We start from the raw sequence: 21,130 nt of genomic DNA on the forward strand, positions 1-21,130 counted from the left end.
TTTCATTACGTATTGCTGTGGATCTCTTCAAGACGCTGATATAAGCACCATAAATCCTTGTCTCTAAATTTAATAATTGGATGAATAGTGAATTACTTTCGCTTCTGCCTCACTGAAATATAAAATATTTAACTAATCTTAATAGGATAAAATTTATTAAATATCAACAATTAGGTTGTTTTTGTCTAATAAACCTTTCCTAATAAAAAAAAAAACAAAAAATAGTTAGTTGTGATGTATGTGTCATATCATATTTGATTCAATGCTTACTAGGAATATATATGAGAATTATTCTTCAGTTTTTCATAATTTAATTTAATAATAAATAATTAAAATTAAAATATATATTATTAATGTGAAAAAACTTTAAATTCAATCTAAATCACATTGATATTATATTAATTTGATCCAATTTGATATATATATATATTATAATCCAAATTTTCATGTTAATAAATTTAATTTACTTTATCAATTTCATCCGTATACACGCCATGATTCTATTCCCATGCACCCAAATAAATAAATAAAATAAGAATGACCATCAAAGTTCTTCAATTAAAACATTTGATGGATTATTAAAAATTGACAGGCTTATAGGAGTCACATGGTTGAGCTTGAAACTAATGAATATAAAAAGGACTGATGTCAAGATTCTTTCTGCATGATTTAACATTGAAATTGTGGTTATGTAAATGAAGATAGTATATACATAAGCAGCAACTTTTATAATGTTCTGGTAACCACCAAAGAGAAAATACAACCTTTCAAACGAGTTGGTTGAAAATCTAAGAATAATGTCTTCTTCTAAGCAAAATTCTAGATAATATTAAAATTCATTATGATGATGTGTGTTTGCAATAAGATGAATGGAATGGGCATTCCAAGATAAAGATGTTAGTATTAAAAGTAATTATACTTTAGATTCGTTGTGTGCTTATAAAATTCTAGTGCAGTCAATATTATCTTTCGTATGAACTGTTAAATGTTCTTTCTTTATTTATTTCTAGAGTGACTGAATCCACGAGTGAGAGTGATGAGAGAAACCACTCTTTCTGAAGAAAAGAAATTTATCATAGAATAAAGTTTTGAGTTATTGTTTTATAACTTTCTTTTTCTTGATACAAACATGTCTTTGGTCCAAAGCGTTGACCTTAATATGAAAAAGTGTTGATATAAAAATTTTATTATTCAAATTTGAAATCCATTAAACGCAAGGGTGGTAACCGATTTTTAGTTATAAATATAAATTTACAATCATAATCTCGTGTCATTCTGTATTATCGAGTGAAAATGTATAACTCGTCGTTTAATTTCCAGTTAAATGTATGTCATTAATTATATATGTGCTTGTTACATTTATTAAATTAATTTTTATTTTATTTTATGAGACTAAAGTGTGGCACATAATCAATGCTTTTCATCTTGTTTTATTAATTTTTATGGACTTTAACATCATTTCTATAACTCAAAAAAGAAATACGTGATAATGTACATTGATAAAATAGACCGTGAAAATATTGATCATATTTATATTAATTAAAGAAAATAAATTTTTATATAAAATTATAATTTTATTATTTATTATTTCTAGTAATTTTCATTGACACATAATATGAATAGTAAAAATAATGCAACATAACTGTATATCCAAATTATTTCTCAAACATTAAAATTTAATTATTTTATTTATTTTATTTTTCTCGATCAAAGTAGATTGTTTATGTTATTTTTGACGTAATGTATTTTAACATAATTTTTTTTTACAAATTGATGACAAATATTTTTTTTAGTTTTTTACATTATGCTTGGAGAGATTTTGAATTCGAGACTTCTTAAACACAAGTAAGGTAGAAAATTACTAGATTATGTCTTGGTTCGTATATCTTAACACAATTGTACTTTCATCTCACGTGAATTAAATGTTCAAATTAAGTGTTAATGAAATTTAAGATATGAGCAACTAAATAGGAAATGCCATAAAATTTTCAAAAATCATCTGCACTTTTATAATTTAAGTGTGAGACAAAGATTGATTAATCAGAGATGATCTCGAAACAGAAAAACAGCCACTCATGTGCTGATGTGCCCCCTATCTTATCTTTTGTGTGCCCAAAATAATGACAATGGAAACACCATCGCTTTCATGTTTTTTTTTTCATATATATAGCCTCATGAATAATTGTAATTATATATATATATATATATATACAATTTCTAATTTTTCTTTTCTATTTGGGGTATCTTTTAAATATCTATAAAGGGCCGGTATATCGTCAACGTATTTATATGGAAAAGGCATTTGCACTTATAGCCCACTAATCTCTTTTATATATTTAATATATGCATGTGATTAACATATTATAATGTAGTCAAATAGATGATGCCAACTTTCATTGCTTTCTTTGTCACAATTAAATTTTAATTATGTTTTTAACTATAATCACTACTAAAATTATAAAAAAAAAAATGAAAAGACTATATTTAGAGTTCTATGGAAAATGATATATGTATTACTAAAAATCATTTATGGAGCTGTGTAGGTGTCCATAGATGATAAAATATAAAAATATAAAGAGTGTGACAAGAGACAAGCAACGGTTGAACTTATAAAAAGAGGGAAAGAAGGAGAGAAGCTAGATTCATGTTCGTGTGACAGAGATGGTAGAGTTAGAATTAGAGAAAAAATAATGGCATTGGATGTTAATTCAACGGTCCATAATTTGAAATGTGCATTCACTTTTACAAAGAGATATAAGAAGTTTTTTATTAGAATAAATCTAAAATTCAAATTTCTAGAACAATGGAAATGTTAATCATTAATTTTTTGAAATTAGTTATCGATAATTGGTCGAAAAAAGAAGTTCTAGAAATTGGTTAAAATTCTATAAATTGACTCACAGTTCTAGAAGTAAAGATGGGTTGTGTAAACATAATAATAAAAGACTTGATTTTGCATGGATAGTCTTTCGCATTAAATGATTTCTTTATGTAAGCAACTAAAGATTCAAGAAGGGTAACTTATTTGACTAAAGAAAAGTTCAACAATGTTTTTGCAGTTATAGCTGAATAAAGTCATACCTATTAACTGATTTAATACATTTTTATTTAAGAAGCTTCATTTTAAACTATATTATTATTATTATTATTATTATTATTATTTTGGAAAAAAAATTATTAAAAAAAGGTTGACTTAAGGAGTAAGCAGGTGATTAATAATTTATTGGTTGGGGGTTTAACAAGATTGCTATTTATTAATGTTTAAATCATATTTATAAAAAATTACTATTCATATAATTGCAAATTTATAGTTTTTATCAAATATTCAAATGATACATGAAGTTATATGTTTTGTCTTTGAAACAAACCACTCTTTTATTATTAATCCAACTTTTTAAGTATTAAAGCAGAGTCAATCACATTAAATGTCAAACTAAACATGATAGGACTTTTTAACAAGCATATTTATTTTTTAAAAAAGAAAAGTTAAATATCAATTAAACATTACAAAATTGAGCCACAAAATTATGTGGTTGAACTTGGGAGCACGTAGAGCCAACTGGATTAATTAATATAACTAATAATGAGATTAGACAAGGAGCTAACATTATGACAACTTGATCATCAATGCTTAGATTGGTTCAAAAATTAATATATAAAATTTTTAAGATGACATGGTCATCACTAATCATTCAATGTTAATGAGCCCCATCTATGTTCAAGCCCATTTATATCTCACGTGCCCAATTTAATCAAAATACCAACTGTTATACGGTTCATAACTAGCCAGCCTGTTTTGTCCGGCCCTCCCGACCCGAAAGGCGTAAGGGATAGCTAGGTTTTTTATTTTTTATTTTATTTTAAATATATGATAAGCCTCGTATTTAAAGAAAGTGAGGGACATGTATACAACATAAGTATGAAATTAATATTTTAAAATATGTGTTTCTCACTTTACACGGGGGGTTTTGTTTGATTTCGGATACTTCCTAAAATGAACACCATATGTATCAGTAAACTAAAGACCATTGGTGGAGAAACTAATTTTTAATTGAGGCTCATTAACGAATAGATTAAGTTGAATATATTTACCTTAATTTCAAATTATTCACTAATTAATATTATAAACATGAAATTATATAAATAAAACCATGAATAAATGAGATTCTTACATATATCAAATATACCATCAAGTTTAATTAATTAATTTTTATGATGTCATAAAAAACAATAATAAATAATTAATATTAAGAAAAATTTTAAACAAAATGAACAAATCACAACAGTGTGTACATATAGGTGGAGTTAATATCTCAATACGATTTTGCTCTCATCATATTTTATGTATGAAATCCGATGTCAACAAATTAAAAGGTTTTTTATAATATACGATTGTGCTCTCATCATATTTTATGTATAAAATCTGATGTCAATAAATCAAAAGGTTTTTGATAATACAAGGAGGATTATACATATTTTTTAGGTTATATATATATTAAAAAAATTAATAATATAATTAATTTTTTTAAAAAAATTGAAAATTATTTAAATCATTTTGAATAAATACTAGCTTCGAGAGGCAGCAGCAGACACGGTGAAGACAAGTTTGAATCTATTTCAGAAAATCTCAATCGATAAGAATTGGATAAAATTTGGGTCAGAACAGTCCTTTGATTTTCCACTCACAAGACACGGACAAACGAGCCACTATTAAAATAAATATATATATTTAAATTTTATTATGATATATTAAATATTATTTAATTAAGACATGAAAAGCACTTCCCAACGTGGGGCTATGAAACAGTGTCTTTAATTTGTGATGCTAAAAGCACCCCACCTAACCACGCCTCCGTCCCATCACACCACTGGCTCCATTCGTTTAACTTTTGTGGTTGTGCCTAGTCATCTCATTTGTCTTTTAATTGTTTTAGTCTATTAAATAACAAGGTGAAAAATAAAAATAAACAAAGATTCTCTTTGTATTAGTCCTCACAATTATTATTATTTTTTTGGTACATGTATGATTTGATTATGATCGATTTAATTGATCAGATAAGGTGTTTAACACGTGAAAACGTAAACTGTTTTGTTATGCAGAATAACTTTTAAAATCAAAGTTGATAATTTGGAAAGTAATGCATTTAATAATACCTGCATTATGTTTTTTAACGTTTATAATTTCTTTATTTTTTTTTTAAAAAAAAGGTATAAATAAAAGTTGAATGATTCCCTTGAAAAATAACATATTGTTCATGTTTAGTCATGGACTTTCTTTTATTTATTTTGTTAGTAACCAAAACAATTAATAGTTAATAGAAATTATTTTTTAAATAGTTTAAATTTGATTTATACATATGAAATTTCCTCAAATGAACAAAAAAAAAAAAATAGTAGGTTTTAGTTGATTTACATGTGAGCTAAATATAGAACGACAAAAAGGTACAGACAACAATAAATAAGATTCTCACATTGTTTTTATTTATTTTTATTTTTAATTTCATACATATTTTTCTTTTGATAATTAAGTGCAACATGCAAATGATACAACCATTAATTAACCAGTATGTCTAGCACTACTTTCTTTAAAAAGTGACAGTTGTACATGAGTTGTGCAACAACAGAACTGAATTGACATTTATTTAACAAATTAAAACATAAATAATTCTTAAATTTATTTTGAAAACAGAAAATTCATTAGATTCTCAAAAGTCAACCATTATTTTATACAAAATTTCTTTTTCTTTTTTTTTTTTTTAAAAAAGCTGCATATAATCTAATACATAAATAATAACAAAACACACCAATAAATATCAGAAAAAAAAATAAATAAATTATTCCACAAAGATCACCACCTCCACCACCACCAGGTCATTTCCGGGCTTATGACAAGAGCCCGTTAACCCCCACCAAGATTCAATATTTCAATCCCCACAACAAAATTCAACAACCAAGGAAAAGCACAAAATTAGGGGGCGCGTTGATTAGTGTGACGTGACTGATTGGCCTAGCTAGTTGCCATCCAATTGGATGAGACTGACTGACACAAACCCATCTGTGAACTACCCCTTCCTTCCTTCCTTCCCCCCCGCGTGAAACCCTTAAAAACTCTTTCTCTCTCCTCTCGAGATCTCGACCCTGTCCGGAAATATCCCCCACGCGCTCTCTACTCTGAACTCTGACCCTTTGCGGCCCTTCTTTCTCCTACTTATATACCAAACCCTCAGCCCCCTCAACCTCCTCATCCTTTCCCAGAACACACACAAATATCCAAAAGATAATCATTTTCGGAACTAATTATTTATTTTTGGTTGTTCCGGGAAGGATCTTGAGGAAGATGATGACGGCTATGGTTTCAAGACAAGGGAGGCAATTCCAGCGCTATAACAACAGTGGCCGTCGTCGTGTTGTCGGGTTAGTTCCTAGAATGCCCCTATACTACTCATTTATCATAATTCAATCTTGATTTGTTGTTGTTTTCTTGTTCTTTTGGTATTAACTTTTTGCTTTTGGCTGATTTGGGCTTAACAGATGTATCCCGTACAAGTTCAATTTAAACAAATCGAGCAGTGAAGGTGTTGATAAGAGAGTGGAGGTTTTGGTCATTAGCTCTCAGAAAGGATATGGAATGATGTTCCCAAAGGTAATTAATTAATTAATTCGAAGAAAGAAATTTGCTAATTGTTGGATTTGAGTTTAATGACTAAATTAATTAATTAAATATGGTTTTATGGTTAACAGGGAGGTTGGGAAAAGGATGAAAACATAGAACAAGCTGCATTGAGAGAGGCATGGGAAGAGGCTGGAGTACAAGGAGACATTGAGGTTAGTTATTTGCCAAAACACTCTCTTTTTTATCAACTTTAAGAATTATAAATTATTATTGCACATTGCTGATCTTTGTTCTTTGTGTGTTTTGCAGTCTGAACTCGGAAAGTGGAGTTATAAGAGTAAGAGTCAGGATATAATGCATGAAGGAGTTATGTTCCCTTTAAATGTGACTGAGGAATTAGTCCGGTGGCCGGAGATGAATGTGCGGAAAAGACAATGGGTGAGTGTTGAGGAAGTGAAGAAAGGTTGTCCTCATTCATGGATGATTGATGCATTGGATAGATTGATTGCTCGACTTCGCCATCAGTCCATGTTAACAGACAATATTTTTAATTGAGAGAATCTTATAACATAAGTTATGGAGTTTTTTCTGTTTTTGTAGATAATCTACAATTACAGCAAATTGACACACACTGTGAATACCTGATACAAATGCTGTTGGTTCTCTCTTTGTAATTCTTTCTAGTTATAATGATTCTTTGATTCATTGTAAACCAAAGATTCTGTCTCTCCTTGTTCTTTTCATACTACTTCTCTCAAGTTTTGAACTAATTAATAATGTGCAAGAGTTGCTGCATCTAAGTTTGTTCTGACTTTTATTCATTTGACTTCGGGTTTGAAATTAGGTTTCTTTAAATAAATGAATATGATTTATTTAATTTAATTTTATAAATAAATAAGAATAAGAATGACTGTTTTGAGGGTGTTAGCCTTCCCCAAGTAATGCCAACTAAACATTTTATTTTTAACGAAAGCGAGTGTGCTTTGACTAAAAACTAATCATTCAGTTTAAACACCGGTGACACAAAGTTTGACCAGTAAAATTACACCTATAACATGAGACCTGTCATTAAATATAAATTTAATATTTTTTAAATATTTTACATTCATTTTTTCCGCTGTAATACTAATATCACTGTAGTTACTTTTCATTGATCAACTAACAACTTATTCTTATTATAGAAATAATATATTTATTTTAGAATAATTACCAAAATTGAGTCATATATACATGTATGCATACATATATACACGTATACATATAAATTTTTAAGTCTAATTAAATATATATATATATATAAACACCCTGAAATCGGGATTAAGAGCGAATGAGTAATTTCGAATAACAGATGCATCGGCGTCTCCATCTCGTTCGACTCTCTCACTCCCTCACGGATCCCAAGCTCGGCTTCGTCCGCAGAGAGCTTGAAGGGTTTCAAAGCTCAAGACCTAGTCCAATTCCAGTCCCAGTCCCTGTTCCCAAATCGACCGATCAAGGACGTTCCCTTGAGATTTCGCATCCATGGCCAGAATGGGTCGCGATGATGGAGCGCCTCCTTTCCAATGGTTACTTGAATCGCGGGGACTGCATGGATTCCAACCGCATCAGGACTGCTTGCTTGGACTTCGCAAGGGACCGGGTCAATCTCATCAGGTGACGTTTTCTTGATTACCTTTTCTTTTCTTGCTTCTGGGTTTTGATTTTGAACAGGTATAGTCTGTGCGGGAGTTGGTAGATTCATAAAATGGTTATTTTTGTTGTTTTATTGTCATTTATTATTATTATTTTTATGTTGATTAATTATGATGAGCTTGAATGGTAGGTAAATTCATGAAGCTTTGTTGCTTGTGTTATTGTTCGGTAACTAAACAATCCAGAGAAATTTAATTTTTCTGACTTCAATCTTTTGTGGCCATTGAAAAGCCATTCACTTTGGCTCTTTTCATGTTCAATCCATTTCCTTTTGGAATTAAAGGCATCACTTTGTTCTTGTTTATCCAACTATTGATCTAGTTCTTTGTCAGAGTTATCACTCATCTTCTTTCCCGTATGCAGTTTCTTCTTTCTTGAGCCTAGTGCATTTTATCCGAGAACTGCTTTTACCATCTACTCCAAGAGCTGTGTGGCAAGCTCTAATCTAGCTTCATTTTTTGGAGAGTGAAATGTTAAGAATTCAATGTCATTATGTGATTGTTTTTTTTTTTTCCTTTCATCTTGGAATAAGAAAAACCAGTTGAATGGTGGAAAGGGCAGCATATTACTATTTCTCTGGAGGAATTAATTTCTAAGTTTATAGGAAGGCTTAAAAAATCATGCTATTGGTGGGATAGAGCTCAGGATGAGGATCTAAATACCATGAAATGAAGTTTAAGCTTCCAAATGCAGTTTTCTTCAGTCAAGCTAAATCTACGTGAGGGAACTATGAACTGTCATTCTGCATTAGGATTTATTTATGACCTTAAATCTGCAAGAATTCCAATAATGAAGTCAACATCAATCATTGTAAATCATTTAAAGAACTGTAGGCGGCATGTAATTTATAATTTTCTAGTGAATATGTTTCTGTAAAGCATATTTTACCTCAGGATACAGCAAGTTGCTTGACTTTTGGTGTATGTATACTTAGGAACCACACAAAGCGCCTTCTCTGAAAGGCCATGTTCTTATTTCCGATTGTTTGTAGTGTGAGGTGAAAAGTTCTATAAAGCAGTCTCAATTTATACATATCATTTTTCTGTTCAGGCTGTGGAAGATTATTGTTTCTCATTAAAAAATAAAAAATAAAAAATTGATTCCGTGTGAAGCTCATTAAGAAAATCCAAACTTTAAGTACTTGCTTTACTTTAACATGAGAAGAAGAGTATATTCTTCCTAGCCGTTACTGTAAACCTTCAACATGATTGCCCTTTTTTCTTGTATTCATCATACTTGATTTTTCCCCCTCTTATGTTAGCCTAGTGCTCTATTCTTGGTTCTAACCGTAATATTGAAACCGGGAAAGTAACGTAGTCATTGTTGTTATGTATATGCATCTTAATTGGTAAGACGCTTTTTTTGGTAATAGAGCTGAGAATCAGCTAGTTACATTGCCAATCTTAATACCATAATTGGTAAGACACAATTGCTGCAGATAAAGGTAATGCTGACATTCAACTTTGCTGCAGATATTTTTCGCGAAGAGACATTCAAGTCATTGTTGGATGTGGTTGCCCCAGTCTGGACAGGAAAGTAGTTAACTCAGGCAAGCGTTTGAGGGCTCATGTTGGCATTGAGGAAGGAAACGTATGTAGAAGTGCTCCGTAAAAATCTTTTTCTTCTTCCTGCTACAATGATTTGAAATACTAAGTCGTTCTTTCTTGATAATTCATTCCCTTGTCAAACGCATTTGTTAGGTTTGCAGCTCGTGCAATTTACGTGGAAATTGTGAGAGGGCATATGTGAATGCTCTTGTTGATGAGGCTGGAAGAACTATTGATGTTATGCGCATTTTGTTGACATATGCACTAAATGAAACTTCAGGATCAGTTGAGAATCAGGCTTGTTTAAAGAAAAACATCAAGGAATCCTCTAGGAAGCTTTTAAGTGAAATGCTGGAATTCAGTGAGAAGGAGCAGGGGCCTGTTACCTCAGAAGTGACATCTGGTAGACCTTTGTCTCAGCTGCACAAATTTGGTGCCCACGAAATGCCAAAAAGCCAAATGAATGTTCCCATGAAGCAAGGCGATTGGATTTGTCCCAAGTATTGTCATAGCACACCTTAGATTTCCTGAATAATATTCCTAAGTAACTGGAGATGATGGTTGTGTATTTTATTGCTAGATGCAACTTTCTCAACTTTGCCAAGAACATCAAATGTTTGCGGTGTGATGGGTTATTCCAGGAGAGACTTAAAAAGTTGCATGAGGATAGTGACCACCTTCCTTTAAAGAAAGGAGATTGGATATGCACAAAGTAAGGTTGTTTCCTTCAACCATTCTAAATCTAAATGGAATTTTGCCTTATTTATTTTCCCAACTTTGCAGGTGCAATTTCTTTAATTTTGCAAAGAATACTAGATGCTTGCAATGTCATGAAAAGCCACCAAAACGGGACCTCATTCCTGGTGAATGGGAATGCCCATCGTAAGTCATGTATACAAGTTTTTTCCATAGCTAGAGCTTCATGTAATTTTTATCCTATAGTATGTGAGAGTAATGATCAACTTAGTTATTTCTGAGGAATCTGATAATTTTAATTGTCCATGTGGGAGGATGGCATTTCTTTCATGCTATGAATGAACAAATAATTTTTGCATCCAATTAATTACAGTTTTCATACTGCTTTAGATGTAGCTTCTGCTTTCAGTAAAATCAACAATTTCAGTCATCACATTGACATGAAATGGCTTCGACTGCTCTTTTCCAGGTGTAATTACATCAATTTCCGAAGAAACATGTTGTGTTTGAAATGTGATTGGAAACGTCCTAAAGGGACGAATAATGGAGAGAACACAACTGTCTCCCTTCATGATATGCAAGGTCATCACAAACACAATGGCCTTAACTTTTCCAGAGATGGTGCTGATGGTGTCAATAAATGGAGATATGATCGGCGGACTCCTCAAAGCGGAGATGAAAAACCGGACTTCTGGAGTGAGGAAGATGAAAACATGAATTCTTCAGATAATTTTTTTGAGTATGATAATTTTCCAATAGTTGGAGGTAAGAGTGCAGTTTCTCAGAATCCTCTCCTGAGGGAGAGGTGGAAAGAGGAAATGTTAAAGAAGTCTCAGGGGATGTTGAATGATGAGGAAGATGGTGGCTCAGGTTTTGCTAGTTTTAGTGGTGTAGAAGAGTTAAATGAATCCAGTGATGATGATGATGATGTTGCTGCGTGGTTCAAATGCAGAGGTGACAATAGCAAGTGAGTGTTCATTATTGTTAATTTTACTGATTCACTTCTTTGAATGTTTAATTGTGAAAAATACTTGGAGAACAACAGCTATTGAAAGTGTGGTTTCTAGTATAAGTTACTAAGAAGTGCTTAACTTGTGCTTCTGGTTTCCTAGAAGCCAATCCAAATACGGCCTAAAAGCTACACTCTGGTTCTATTTCTCCCGTCTAGCTTCTGAGGAGCTCTGAAGTATGTATTTCAAGGAAATTTTGAGTTGTTTAAATGAAGTCACGGTGCTCTATTTTTAGAGTTGGTTTTCTTTCTGTTTGTATATTTTTGTCAATAACTTGTGTTTGAGTGCTTGTTCTGAGTTATTTGTACCTTGGCCCAATTTTTAAAGGAACTTTTCAGGAAATATATATCGTTTTCTACCGTGGAAGTTATTTTTTCTCATCCGACCCAAATTTAACCAAAATTCTCGGAATTAATTATAGAATAATGCTTGATATACTGTAAACTGAAAAAAAATAAATAATAATAATTAATACTGCTGTTTACAATTAGTCCAAATCTTAAGGGTATATCTATGAAATACCATCGAGATTCTCACGGTCACGTGCGATCCACGTCCGATTCAATCTCTATAAAACGGCACAGAGATAAAGATGGGGAGCCATGGTGTTGCCCTAGTTTTTACTCCGCCGCAACTCCATCCTCTCCTCTTCCGTCTTGGTGCGTTTTCCAAGCTTTCTCTATCTTTGTTTTCCGAAAGATTTCGTATTCAACTTGAGAGTGTGTGTTTTTCTTTGGAGATTTGATTTGCTTCTATGGATAGGTGGGTTTGTGTTTCGGTTATATGCTTTTACTTCTATTTCGATTTAGGGTTTCATTGTTTTTTTTTTCTTTTGCTTGGAACCCACTTGTTTCAACTATGTCTCAATCTGTGGTGGAAAAAGGTTAAAATCTTATATTTAATGTTTTTGCTCACCTTTGTGGGTTTCTAGCGAATATTGATCGCAGATTTGGCGACATTTATAGGCTTGAATATTTAATCATCTTTTTTTATTTAGCAATTTATGTGGCTGGGGATCTTCACTTGTTCATTGCATTAGTTATTGATCAAATTTGGATTTTTATATATTTGATTAAGGTATTTGTCACTCATTTGTTTCGTCTTTTTGACGAATAACCCTAAAAGCTAGCAGCTTTCTTATTCCTCTCGGGATCCGATTGCATATAGAGCCTGAACCCGGTCAAAGAGCTGCAAGATTAATCTAGTTATGGTACCTTTGGACATGCGATTTCATGATTAGGTTGGATTTCTGCATTTTCTCGTGGGTTCTACATCTATAGATATCTAATTCTGCAACTATTTGTTTATTTTTTTTTTGTTATTTTCTTATAATTTCTTTGGCTCGATGATGACTATTTTTGCTTTAACCACACTGAATTGAAGCCGGATGAGGGGTTCTTCCATGTTCCCTGTTCCTCTGGTCTCTCTCTTGGTGTTGCCTTGTGATCTGGTCTCTCTTCAAGGGGGAATTGTCTTCCTTCTTTTAGTTCCCACCTGAAGAGTGGTTGGAGAAGGCTTCAGCAAGTGTGAGACCAGAAGATCGGTAATGGTATCAATCATGGGAGTTCCTCTCTGATGGGATCTTCCTTATGTGGAAAACATTGGCCATTTTCTGAGAGCCTTTATTGTTATTTAGCTTACTTTTTGTACTTGTATTTGTGTTTTTGGGTGAAATGATTTTATTAGATTTTGATTTGGAGTTTTGGTTTTTGATAGCAAAATAATGGCTTTCCAATTAACATAATAAGAAATGACGTTTTTTTGACATATATGTAACATTTTAATATCATAAATTGTTCATTCTTTTAAAAAAAGTGATTCCTATTATGTTGTAGTTAGACTTTAGAATATGAATATCCAAAGATTTAATTATTGATATGCATCAGAATTTGTTTAACAATTTGATAGTTTTGAAGTGTTCATGTTGGTTTTTTTTTTTTGCTTTATGCCCTTCAACATCATTTCTGTAGTTAAAATTGAGTTGGCATATTATCTTGGTGGTGCTGTGTTTCATCTCATTCATTTACTCTAGTAAAGTTATTGTAAATCTTCTTATAGTTACTTGGTTCAATGATGACTATATGCTTTAAACCACACTGAAATTGAAGCCTGAAGAGGGGTTCCTTTTATGTTTTCTGCTGGTAACTCTTTCCCTTGCCAAGTGAGAGGTTGAGGGGTTAACTCCCTCTCACAATGTTCGTTGAGGTGCCAAGTGAGAGGTTGAGGGGTTAATTCCCTTTCACAGCATTGGTGGAGGTGGCTAAGTGAGAGGTTGAGGATTAACTCCCTCTCACTGCATTCGTTGAGGTGCCAAGTGAGAACTTCAAGGATCAACTCTCACAGGATTGATTCAAATAGTCAAGTGAGAGGTTGAGGGATTAACTCCTCTCTCACAATATTGGTTGAGGTGCCAAGTGAGAACTTCAAAGATCAACTCTCACAGCATTGATTCAAATAGCCAAGTGAGAGGTTGAGGGATTAACTCCCTCTCACAACATTGATTCAAGTAGCCAAATGTGAGGTTGAGGGATTAACTCCCTCTCACATTGTTGGTTGAGGTGCCAAGTGAGAACTTCAAGGATCAACTCTCACAGCATTGATTCAAATAGCTAAGTGAGAGGTTGTGGGATTAACTCCCTCTCGCAATATTGGTTGTGGTTTCAAGTGAGAACTTCAAGGATCAACACTCACAGCATTGATTCAAATAGCCAAGTGAGAGGTTGAGGGATTAACTCCCTCTCACAATGTTGGTTGTGGTGCCAAGTGAGAACTTCAAGGATCAACTCTTACAGCATTGATTCAAATAGCCAAGTGAGAGGTTAAGGGATTAACTCCCTCTCACAATATTGGTTGAGGTGCCAAGTGAACTTCAAGGATCAACTCTCACAGCATTGATTCAAATAGCCAAGTGAGAGGTTGAGGGATTAACTCTCTCTCACAATATTGGTTGAGGTGTCAAGTGAGGTTCATGGATCTACTCACACAACATCGATTCAAGTAGCCAAGTGAGAGGTTCAAGGATTAACTCCCTCTCACAATACTGGTTAAGTTGAGTGGCATATGCTTCTTATTCAATGGGAAAAGAAAAGGGCTTCTGCAAGAGTTACCATTGAGGATTTGGTTTGAATCTGTTTTTGGAACCCCTCTGATGATGGATCTTTACGTGGAGGCCTTTAGCTATTTTCTGAGAGCCTTATGTGTGATTAATATTTATGGTTTATTCTTTAGATATGGTTAGATATTTGTTTTCTTTCTTAAATCATGACTGCCATGGAAGCTTGAAATATCCCTAAACTGAAGCTTTATGAAAAGGTATCTTTTCTCTTTTTTCTCTTTTTTGCTTAAATGTTGGCTGGTGATTTATGTATATATGTATAATAATAATCAAGCTGATACAAAATACATTTTGCTGGAATTGAATGCTATGCTTACTAGGTAGGAAATAATGCTCTTATGAGATGTCATTTATTTAGGACCATTAGCAAAATAAAACTTACGTCTCAGTGGCACAAGAATTACAAAGTATAATTTATATGTCGGGTTTTTGGTATTGTTGATTTTTCATAGTATAAATCAAATTAGATGTATAGTCAGTTTCTTGTTATGAAGCTTAGGAACTGTTAAAGTTCATCAGAAACACTTGGCTTAAAAATTTCCAAGAAATGTAGAGCTTATATATCTGTGATTTGGTGGTTCTTATTTTGGTGTTGGACCAGCAAGTCATTTTATGCGGGTCTGAAGCTCCGGTATGCAAGACAATACACAAGAAAAGTCTTAAAAAGTTAATGGACACTTGGGTTATGGAAATTCTTTATAATAAAGCAACGACAGCCGTTGTAATTTTATAGTCCTTCTGGATTGGATGATTTATTGTTTCCATTGGGAATTGGAGGTGTTCATTGCTCAATGAGAAATTAGTGAACCATCTTCATGAAAATTAGCAAGACATACATGCAGAGAAGCAAGCGTTCGGAACTGAATGGTGGTGCTGTTGAGCAGTAAGTGAACTTGTACATATTGGAGAAAGTTTTTAGAGTATAAAGGTATACACGCTCATAGAAGAAGGGAACTGTTTTGTGATATATATGCGGAAGGAATGTAAAATAAAGTGTTATTTCTGTTCTTAAAAAGGAGGAATATATTTCTCAAAATTTAATGCTAGAACAATCATTTCTAGTAAAAGTTTTATCCGAATGAAACTAATCTTGTTTAAATTTTCGGAACCCAAATAATTATTCTCCCTCTTTTTTTTTAATTACGTTTAGGATTTTTTTATTTTTTTAATTTATTTATTGAAATTTTTTTTATGTAATATTAAATATTATTTTATAAAATTAATTGTTTATATTTAATGTATTTTATAATTTTTAATAAATATATTTAAGTAAAATTGATAAATAAAAAGAAAAAAAAAGGGATCTAAGTTTTATTATAAGATGTGATCATTGAACATTAATATTTGTAAAAAAATTAATCAGCTGTGCTTGCAAAAATTGATTTGATTTTGTTTTCATAATTTAAGATGTGATCATTTTGGTTTTTATAGAAAAATAAATGTGATACTGACACCTTAGCAATAATAGAGAGGTTGGCAGCTGTATTTTTCAATTGAGAAAAGGTTGAAAGTGATTTTAAATTAACATTTCTAAATTAGCTTGCTTCGGTTTTACCATACAAAAAGCGAACCAACTAATTCATTTTTCTCTATTGAGTAATGCCAACAGCTCCTGTGACGCTCATAGCTATCATTAGAAATTTTAATTAATTGATTCAGTGGATTTTGGCGAGATGTGAACGACTTAGGTCAAACAAAAATGGAATTTAACCTCGGAAAAAATTGAAATATCTCTATTATTAGGTGGGAAAAAAAAAAATCAAATCAAATCAAATTTGGTTCTGCATTTATTGTACGATTTGTGGGGGTAATTATAAATTTCACCAGACCTGAAGTTTTGTCGTGACGTCATCATCTGAGTATTCACGTGTGTAATAAATGCCCTTCGAAGGGACCAAAACGTTTCTCTCTCTATTTTCCATTTCCTCGGTTGTAGGTTTTTTAGCGGGTTTCGAATCCCGTTATCTCCTGTGGCGTTTGCCTCCTCTTGCCGCAATCCTCCCTTCTCTTTTGCTTCTTCTTGCCCCCCCCACTTGCACCCGCTTCTTCTTCTTCTTCTTCTTCTTCTTGTTGGCTTCTGCCATGGGCTCTGAAGAATCTCGGGTGGTTGGTGCGTTTCCTCTTATAGATCTCTTTTGTGTTTGTTTAGTTTATGTTTTGATTATTTAAGTCATTTGTTTTCATTGTCGATTTTGAGTTCTGATTCTTGAAATGTTTGTTTTTCATGTATTTTTTTTTTTTATATATATTGTGTTGATTGATTGGTATTACATATGATTCAATCTGCAAAGTTTGATCTTGTTCTTGTTAAAGATGGTTGGAAGTGACAATTGAAAGGGGGAAATGTGAAAAATGATGCCTTTTTTTCTTTCTTCTGTTATTTGAGTCAATAATGTGACTGTGACCCTAGGTTGCTTTTGTTCTTAGAGAAATAGGGGGTTTTGGATATGAGGATTTTATTGGGGCTTTGTTTTTATGAATTTCACTGTAGGTATCAGTTGTTTATATTCTAGGTTGTCTAGGCACGATTTTCCATTTGATTATGTGTTTCTAATTTTGAGCAATCTAAAGAATAAGGATTGACCCTTTGATAATGTTGCCAATATTGATATGATTATTAGTATCCACTTGTTGTTATTTTGAATGAAATTTTATTTCCATTGGTTAGTGGTAAGAATGTGCTACTGATTGGTACATATGGTGCCATGATAAGAATGGAAGAGCATGGAAAGTTTTGCTATGATTCTAGGAATGAGGAGGAAAATTGAGCTAATGGTGATGATGACCCAAAGGAATGAAAGGTTGTGACGGGACATGCTACCTTGACTAAAGGATCACTATTATGGCCTTATTATACTAGTGTGTTTGGAGACGTGATTGTGTATTTGGCAGTGATTGTGCAGGCATAAAACTTTTTGAACCTATAGCGCATCACTGCGCTTAGGTGTTTCAACACCTGAATCAGAATGTTTTCTTTCATTTTTTGCTTGTATTTGTAGGCCATAGTTTGAAAATTCAAACCTCTTTATCTATGATGTGGATGCTTCTCTTTCCATCTCGTTTTTTCTACACATCCTATATGATTTGAAACCTTGGGTGTTGCTTCCTCCTCATTTTAAACATATTCTTTTGGAAGACATTGTTGGTTACTTGTCAGTAGCTCAAAACGATGGAATAGATTTTTTTGGTTTTAGTTATTTTTGGTAGATGGAAGTATATACTTTTTTTCTTATTTTCAACTTGAAATGAGGATTATCGGAATAGCTTTAGCTCTTGCGCATTCAACTGTACCAGGTTTAGTAATCAGAATTGGTATTCAAAATGGAATAAATGGCTCACTGGCTGCTATCCATAGTTCCAAGTAGTGCTCCAAAATAGGAACACAATTTGAACAAAATGTAATTAAGAATAAGGATGAATTTTGAAATTTGAGTTGTTCTAACTTTGTAATTCACTTACAAACACTATCTGAGAGACTGTATCCTCAATTGAATAGTTTCTCATTGTAATTGGCCCTTGATACGTCATCAATAGGCAAATATTGGTTGTTGTAATGTAAGTTACATAGACAAGGAGTCGTACTTGTTTGTCTTGGTCCAACCTTTGTCTTCTTGTAGTGCTAATGATAAATAAAGATATACGGGATCTTTATCTGATGCTATGATGATTTGGTCAATGTTGTAGGTTGAGATTCAAGATTAATCATTTTTAATGGGTAAGCTATTAAAAATAGCACCTATTGATGAGTATATTCCTTCAGTCATTTATAAACATAGCAGGAAGTGATGTGAATGTCCCAGTGATGTAGAATGAGTTAAAAACAACCATATAACTAAATTAAGAGTAAAGTATAGATAGATCTAACAAACTTTTATGGATGATAATTTGACAATGTACTAACAGATGCAATCCATGTCTTCCATAGATACTCTCAGAATGAGCCATAATCAATGCTTCTTTTTGCATTCCATAATTATTGGAGTTTGTTATGCTCATCTGATGTTCACAGAAAATCTTGTACCACCTGTAATCCCTTTCTTTTTGGTTCAAGAGTGTTGTGGGATTGAACAGAGCAACACAAGTTTGTTGAATAGCTTTATTTATTACTGTACAATATTTGTGGAAGAAAGTTGATTACCTGTGCTTCCGGAAAAGTCACAACACATCACATTCTCCTGAGACAGATTAAAGAGTGAATTGTGAAACGACTAATAACATATGAATGTTCATTTGCTGCAGTTCCAAGAAGTTTCAGACTTCTGGAAGAGCTTGAGAGAGGTGAGAAGGGTATAGGTGATGGAACAGTTAGCTATGGAATGGATGATGCTGATGATATCTTCATGCGTTCTTGGACTGGAACTATAATTGGTCCACATAATGTATGTCCCTGTGCCTGATCAAAGATAGTAGTTCTCTGTAGTCTGCCTATGTTGTGTTTCTTCTACTTGAACTTCTGCAAAGATTTTCTAATATCTGCACAATAACATGCACAAATTTTCAGACTGTTCATGAGGGTCGAATTTATCAACTGAAGCTCTTCTGCGACAAAGGTTATCCAGAGAACCCACCAACCGTGCGTTTTCAGAGTCGAATCAACATGACTTGTGTAAATCAGGAAACTGGATTGGTACACTCTACATGTTACCATTTCATTTGCTTGCTCTTTAATTAATGGTAAACTGAAAAACATACTTCAAATGATTTATATTTGCTTTGCCAGGTTGAACCAAGCCTATTTCCAATGCTTGCAAACTGGCAAAGGGAGTACACTATGGAGGACTTACTTACCAGTTTGAAGAAAGAGATGGCTTCTCCTCAAAACAGAAGACTATATCAACCACCAGACGGAAATGATGATCAGAGGATTGATCAGAAGGGTCTGGTTTTCAGGTGCACCATTCTCTGAGGTTAAGATACAAGCGCGGCAGAAATTTGTACATATTATCCGAGCACAACTTATGAACCATCCTGCTACTGAAATTTGTCGGTGAGGCAAGATTGAATGCATGCTAAACTCATAAACAATAATTTATGTTAAATTATATAGCTAAAACTATTGTGTAAAATAGTAGAGCTAAGATGTTTAGAGCTTTTGTTGTTGTGGTAGTAATAATCTGTTGTAAGTTAAACACTCAATAAACTTTGCTGTTGATATTAGTGAATCTCATTTGTATAATCTGATTTAGAACTAATATTAGCTTTCGCTTTAGCAGCAAACAAAAAACAAGATAATAAATTACTATATCACCGCCCACACATGGAGATGATTTTCAAAACAATAAAAAAAAAAAAAAATTGACACTTTTTATCGTTGGAATTAAGGATCATGTTTACAATGGCAGAGTTAGTAATAAAAAAATGTTTGTCATAGAAAAAAGAACTGCAAACAGCAGCTATCAGGGCCTGTTTTGGGTAACTGGGAAGAGCACCAAGCTTGTCTGGTCAGGAGATATGTAGCTCTTTTTGTGGAAGCAAAATGGATAGTGATATAACCATAAAAAGAAAGCAAGTAGTGGATGGAATCATAAAAAATCTATATTTTCTTTTTTTCTACTTATTCTTTAATATTTTTGATAGCTAAAGTAGACTAAAGAACAGTACAACTCTGCCATGATCTTATCCTTTCCGACAACAAGGACCCATTAATAAATGATTTCCAGTTATGTCAAGGCACTAAGGATATGACAAACTACCTGCCAGTATTGTGGCCCTAAGAAGGGAAGTTTTTAATACATATCAATAATAATTAAAAAAATAGAAGTTAAAATTTTTAAAAATAAAATTAACTTTTCCATATTTATACTTTGCCCTATCAAATTTAGATATTTTTTTAAAAAAATTACTTTCTCTTTATTTTTCGGTGATTCTGACATTAAAATAGTTAATGTTGATAATAATGACCTTCAGTATTTTAAATAAAAAAACATAATAAATATATATATATATTTAAAAATAGATAAACCACTTCAATTGTAAAAAATATAACAAAACAACACTATATTAAACAGAAAGGTGAAATATTAAATAAAAAAATTAAATAGGCAATGTTAAAAAAATTATAATTATTAAATTAAAAATATATATTGTAAGATAAAAAAAATTAATAGAATGAGTGATGAAAATGAAATGTACTATGGAAATAAAATATACTTAAAAAAATTATTTGAGAAATTTAAATGACACGTTTGTTTGGGAAGTTTCAGAGGGGGGAGGGGGGCTAAAAGTAATTTAAAAACTATATATAATTATAATGTAAAATGTAAAAATATATCCAAATAATGATGTCAATATTTTAATAAAAACTAATATAAAAATTTAATTATCGTACCTTTATTTAACCCCGTTGGGTCACCCACAGTGCCACGCTGCCGTGGCGATTTTATGGTCTCACACTCTCACTCTCTGTCATCCAAATAAAGTAACAAGGTCATTATTTCTCAACAACTTGCAGTTAAAT

General features: G+C 32.2%; 2 protein-coding genes and 1 long non-coding RNA gene across 3 annotated transcripts; all 3 read left to right on the top strand.

Annotated features, from left to right (window-relative positions):
* Positions 1 to 6,129: 6,129 nt before the first annotated feature.
* LOC120260673 (nudix hydrolase 17, mitochondrial-like) lies at positions 6,130 to 7,408 on the top strand. The gene is made up of 4 exons (XM_039268210.1): positions 6,130 to 6,414; positions 6,532 to 6,643; positions 6,742 to 6,825; positions 6,923 to 7,408. Exons 1-4 carry the CDS (start codon positions 6,338 to 6,340, stop codon positions 7,166 to 7,168), a joined length of 519 nt encoding a protein of 172 aa, XP_039124144.1. The 5' UTR covers positions 6,130 to 6,337; the 3' UTR covers positions 7,169 to 7,408.
* A 523-nt stretch (positions 7,409 to 7,931) lies between these two features.
* Positions 7,932 to 19,849, top strand: LOC120260218. Its single transcript, XM_039267659.1, has 10 exons — positions 7,932 to 8,266; positions 9,778 to 9,895; positions 10,006 to 10,352; positions 10,433 to 10,564; positions 10,636 to 10,734; positions 11,018 to 11,516; positions 16,555 to 16,783; positions 18,913 to 19,052; positions 19,175 to 19,300; positions 19,394 to 19,849. Exons 1-10 carry the CDS (start codon positions 7,962 to 7,964, stop codon positions 19,577 to 19,579), a joined length of 2,181 nt encoding a protein of 726 aa, XP_039123593.1. The 5' UTR covers positions 7,932 to 7,961; the 3' UTR covers positions 19,580 to 19,849.
* Positions 12,071 to 14,894, top strand: LOC120261609. The gene is made up of 2 exons (XR_005536623.1): positions 12,071 to 12,217; positions 13,617 to 14,894. It is a non-coding gene; the product is annotated as an uncharacterized LOC120261609 (long non-coding RNA).
* Positions 19,850 to 21,130: the final 1,281 nt, after the last annotated feature.

Source organism: Dioscorea cayenensis, chromosome 5 (assembly GCF_009730915.1).
Source record: "Dioscorea cayenensis subsp. rotundata cultivar TDr96_F1 chromosome 5, TDr96_F1_v2_PseudoChromosome.rev07_lg8_w22 25.fasta, whole genome shotgun sequence".
In the NCBI taxonomy this organism is placed as follows: Eukaryota; Viridiplantae; Streptophyta; class Magnoliopsida; order Dioscoreales; family Dioscoreaceae; genus Dioscorea; species Dioscorea cayenensis.